Source organism: Antrostomus carolinensis, unplaced genomic scaffold, assembly GCF_000700745.2.
Source record: "Antrostomus carolinensis isolate BGI_N321 unplaced genomic scaffold, ASM70074v2 scaffold8696, whole genome shotgun sequence".
Classification (NCBI taxonomy): Eukaryota; Metazoa; Chordata; class Aves; order Caprimulgiformes; family Caprimulgidae; genus Antrostomus; species Antrostomus carolinensis.
The window spans coordinates 63,867-68,363 of NW_010322514.1; the positions used below are offsets into that span (position 1 = coordinate 63,867).

At 41.4% G+C, this 4,497-nt stretch overlaps 1 protein-coding gene across 1 annotated transcript; it reads right to left on the reverse strand.

The window, feature by feature from the left end:
• LOC104526721 (C-type lectin domain family 2 member L-like) lies at positions 1-3,894 on the reverse strand (the record flags this gene model as incomplete). The annotated part of the gene is made up of 4 exons (XM_010170259.2): positions 1-118; positions 1,770-1,870; positions 2,957-3,141; positions 3,811-3,894. Coding segments are annotated over 4 exons (488 nt in total), but the record flags the coding sequence as incomplete, so codon positions are not given.
• Between the last annotated feature and the right edge of the window lie 603 nt (positions 3,895-4,497).

The window sequence follows — 4,497 nt, forward strand, 5'->3', positions numbered from 1 at the left end:
TTACTGTGCCAAGTTAATAGTCATGCTACAGACCCACTTCCTTGTTAAATAACACCCAGAGGCCGAGACTCCTTTTGACTCAAGATAGGCACAGTTTCCAGAGCCTTTTACTTCAATCCTGTAAGGGAGAATGAGAGACACGATTACTTTGACACCCACAATCAAATAATGCAATAGAGAGAAGGGAACCAAAGGGATCAAGGTTCCCTTTGTACAACGCCTGATTTACCACAGGCCAGGCATCACAGGAGGATCATAGCTTGTGCTTTGAAGAGACCACCACAAAGACTGTCTTTTTTAATGGGACTTGGCCCTCAGAATACAAAATCTAGGACTTACAGTACTCCTGCACCTTGTCTAGTGGTTGCTTAATGTAAAATACACCCTTAAAGGAGAGACTGGAATTCAGGTTTAGCCTTCTCAAGGATGCTGTGCTATCAAGACTGGCTCTACCTTTGACTCCCACATCCTTCTGTACAGCCAAAAAGTTCCAGCAGAAGCTGTGAAACAAATGCCTCTCTCATTTCTCTCTTCCTCAGAACCAAACAAGGCATTCTGGTTAAGGGGGTGGTGGAAAACAGGAAGTGAATCTCCGTTTCCACACCATAGGTGTCCCTACGTAAGAGGTCAGGGTCTCCTTCACCAACTCAATTTTCAAAGTCTTACAGTGTTCCGTGAATAGGTCAACCAAACCAGCAGGGTCTCTGGAAAAGCCAAGGGACAAATCCCCACCAGTGTTAACACGACTCTAATAGCAACTGAGCTTAGACATCAAGATGATCACCCTTCTAAAGACAGGAGGAGCAGTTTGAGGCACGCACAGAGGCAGAAGTCTAAGAATGTAAAGATCTTCAACACTGAAAATGAAAGCATGAGTGGATGTTTGTATTACAAGCACGTGATAAGCAAGAGTGGGAAGGACTGCAATTTTCAACTTGGGATGCCTACATGCTGTTCTCCTCTCACATTAAATGCTAAGGTCAGATCAAGGCCTCAAGTTTTGGGGATAAACTGAATATAGTCACACACCATTAGTACGATCACAAGCTTAAGAGTATTTAGATTTTCCACTGTTAATTTCAGACCTGTGAAATCTCAATGCTTATTATTCTCACTGGTAATTCTATCAACCCCTGTCAGTATCTGCCTCAGGATGAGAAGTAGCAGTCTCTGAGATGGAACAGCCATCGGTGGGAGGAACAAACTGCCCCACACCTGACACCAGTGGGACAGAACACAGAGCCATGACCACAGAGCAGCTCATGAAACATAAATTCATAGTTTCACCTTTTCCTCCAGCTGCCTTTTTTATAGGCACATTCTACAAGAAGTATGAAAACATCTCTTAGAAGCCTCCCAAATATCTTTGCTATAAACCTCATGCAGGTTGCATGCACATTTGCACTTCTGCAAAATATATTCTATAATGAGGAATTTGTGTTATTGTAATCTCTCATTCCTCCCCCTGTTGCTTTGATATCTTGGTGGTCTCTTGGTTTAACTTTAACTTTGCTACTCTCTGTTACCAGTAGCTTGCCTTTCATGTTGCTTCTGAACCTGACTTTACAAATTTATCTCCTAACTATCATCCATCACAGTTTTAACAATGCTACATTAAATCTTTATTGTATTCCATGCTCTCTCCATAGTCATCTCTTCAACATCATTACATATATTTCTTTGAAGTTGTTGTCTATATCTGTATTAGTTATCCTCTCATACTCCCCTATAATCTAGTATCACCAGCAAACCCCTCAACATCAACTTACAGTTTATTGTCTAATGCTCTCCCATTTACCCAAAAGAACTCTTCATTTCTTTTATAGAGTCCAATCCATGGGTCTTGCTTTGTTATCTTCACCATAAAACTCTGTAGGAATAAACCAATATGAGAAAAGAAGTTTTGCATTTTCAGTCCAGTTAGCACAATACAAGGGCTAGAAAGCAAAACAATGATCTTGCCTTTCTCCCAGAAGATAAAACATTAAAAATTAAATCTACAGAGTACTGCAGCATCTGGATCTGTGTGATCCACAAAACTGAAAAAGAACTTAAAACTAATCAGAAATCAAGTGGATTAATTTTGAGACAGGATCCCTGCAGCACTCAGATATTGTAGCAATAAAAATGCCCCAAGAACACAAGTGTACTACTGAATATTAAGAACTGCTGTGGAACTATAAATGCATCGTTTTACTGTCTCTCCACAAGGAAAGTTTCAAAGAACAACAAACACCTTTGTGGGTAACGCACTTCTCCATCTCTGATGTGTTTGTCATACTGACTATTATCAGCTAGCAAGGATTTGCGGAACACGTTTTAGAGATTAGTAAAGGAAGATCCTTGGCACTGCGTGTGCAACTGGATTGGCATCTGCATCCAGAATGCCCATTATACTGGTGTCTGTGATGTGCTCTACTCTGGAGAAAGGCTGTTTTAAAATACTGCAGCAAGTGCTATCAAGGTCTGTAACAGATATGGAAGAACTTATTCTCCTAGGTGGAATCTTTCTTAACATCGTAGTAAAATACACAAAAAGATGCTCCAAACTGTGGTTAGGATAACTATCTCCTAACTCCAAAGATCAAGATTAACATATTTACCAACTTGGTTGTCATTAACCTACCTTGAAAGGAGAAAACAGTTGTCTAGTTAAAGATAAATGAGACACAACAGCGCTTACCCTCACAGCTGCCTTCAATGTGCATATTTATAGCGGTGAGCAACATCTAATTTAACTCAGATAAGCCTCGGTCATTTTCTAAAACATCAACTGCTAAACTCATGTTTGCAGGGACAGGAGGCACATAGCTTTCTGCAAGCTGTGACTCGTCATGATCTTTGCATCAGCTTTCAAACCGTTCAGCTAAAGAGGCTGGAAGAACACACTGGTTCATTGTGCAGCTCCCTAAAAGTGAGATGGGGTGAAACCAGGACCCCCCTTTTGTTCCCTTACCAGTTCCTGATGATTTTCAATCACCAGGAGGGAAGCATTGTGCAAAGAGCAGAGGCTCTGACTGGAGTTCCAGTTGGCTTCACTCTCCGAGAGGTAGTAGCATTTCCTCTGGAAATACAGCCAACCTGATGGACAGAGTTCCAGGGAAGGACAGACAGGAAAATCTTTGGCTGAAGAACGGTTTACTGTGAAAAGACAAAAAACAATCTACCTATTTCTTCCAACTGAAAAAGGTTTCTGGAGCTTTTTAGCTTGCTTTCTGACTGCATCGTCTTAAATAATCTAAGTCTAACCATAGTGTTATTAGTTCTGCCCAGCAGAAATAATTATTGTGAACTAATTATATACTCTGGCTCCTGCACCCTTATGTTTGCTGACATACCTTTAGAGTGATGATCAGGGACAGGCTGGTAGAGGTAGCTGAGAAGGTGATAATATATCCTCCAAGGACTCTTCTACAACTTCAATTTTTCTGACCTACAGTTTTTGCAAGTGTTGCAAAATAGCTTTGTTTATTACACTGTCATTTTTTGAAGGACTACAGATTGGTTGCAAAGAATGAACTTCCATCTGTTACTTGTTTTCTTGAACTTGGACAGTGAGGTTATAAACCAAAATGCCAGAAGTGCACTAAAACTAAACTGAGCACTCCCTAACACCACTGCAATAGCAGAGTAATTTCTCCAGCACTTGACAGCAATTTTAAACAATACGTTATGAGACATCTATTTAACTTTGAGATAAGGTAAGGTCTCAATAAAATGTTTGAGGTTTTGAGGGACTTCTGACAACCTAAAACTCTGTTAATTTCTAAGGCTAATTGTATTTTCTTTTTAAATGATTTACACACTTACCAAACTGAATACACAATATCAAAATGACAGCACCAGTAAGGGCTCCAGCGACACCTCGCCATAACCAGATATTTGAGAACAGTCCTGAAAAAAGAAATGTCAGGATTTTTTTAAAAAAACAAACAAAAAACCCCCACCAAAATAAAAACACAACCAGCTGACAGTGGAGTAGAGCCCAGGACCCATGAAGCTGTTAAAAAAACCCAAACTCGCTCTCCATGGACAGTGGGCTGGGAGCTGAAGACCAGGAAATGTGTGACATTTAGCTTGTCATCACAAAGCTACTTAGCTAACAAGAACTCTGAATTACTCTGAATTTTAATTACGTCATCCAGCACTCAACCTAATAGTGAAATAGTTCCTGACGCTCCAAAGTGATCGAAAAAGAAAGAAACAAGCATGGAACAAATGCGGGTGGAAAGCCTGAGGTTGACCTGATGTCTAAACATGTCAGGGTAAGAGAAGGCAGTCATCAGCTCTGGAGCCCAAAACTTCTCCTGAGGAACATCCAACCTCATCCCACAGCGACAGCTTTCCAGAGCCTCCTTTCCTTCCCATCTCCCTTCCAGGTGCCAGCAGTGAGCTGGGTCTGGGGGTGGGAAGGACCCACCAACTTGCCACCACCATGTCTCACGCGCAACCCCACAGGCAGCGGCAGGGGACGAGGTGTCCCCGAGAGGCTGCCAG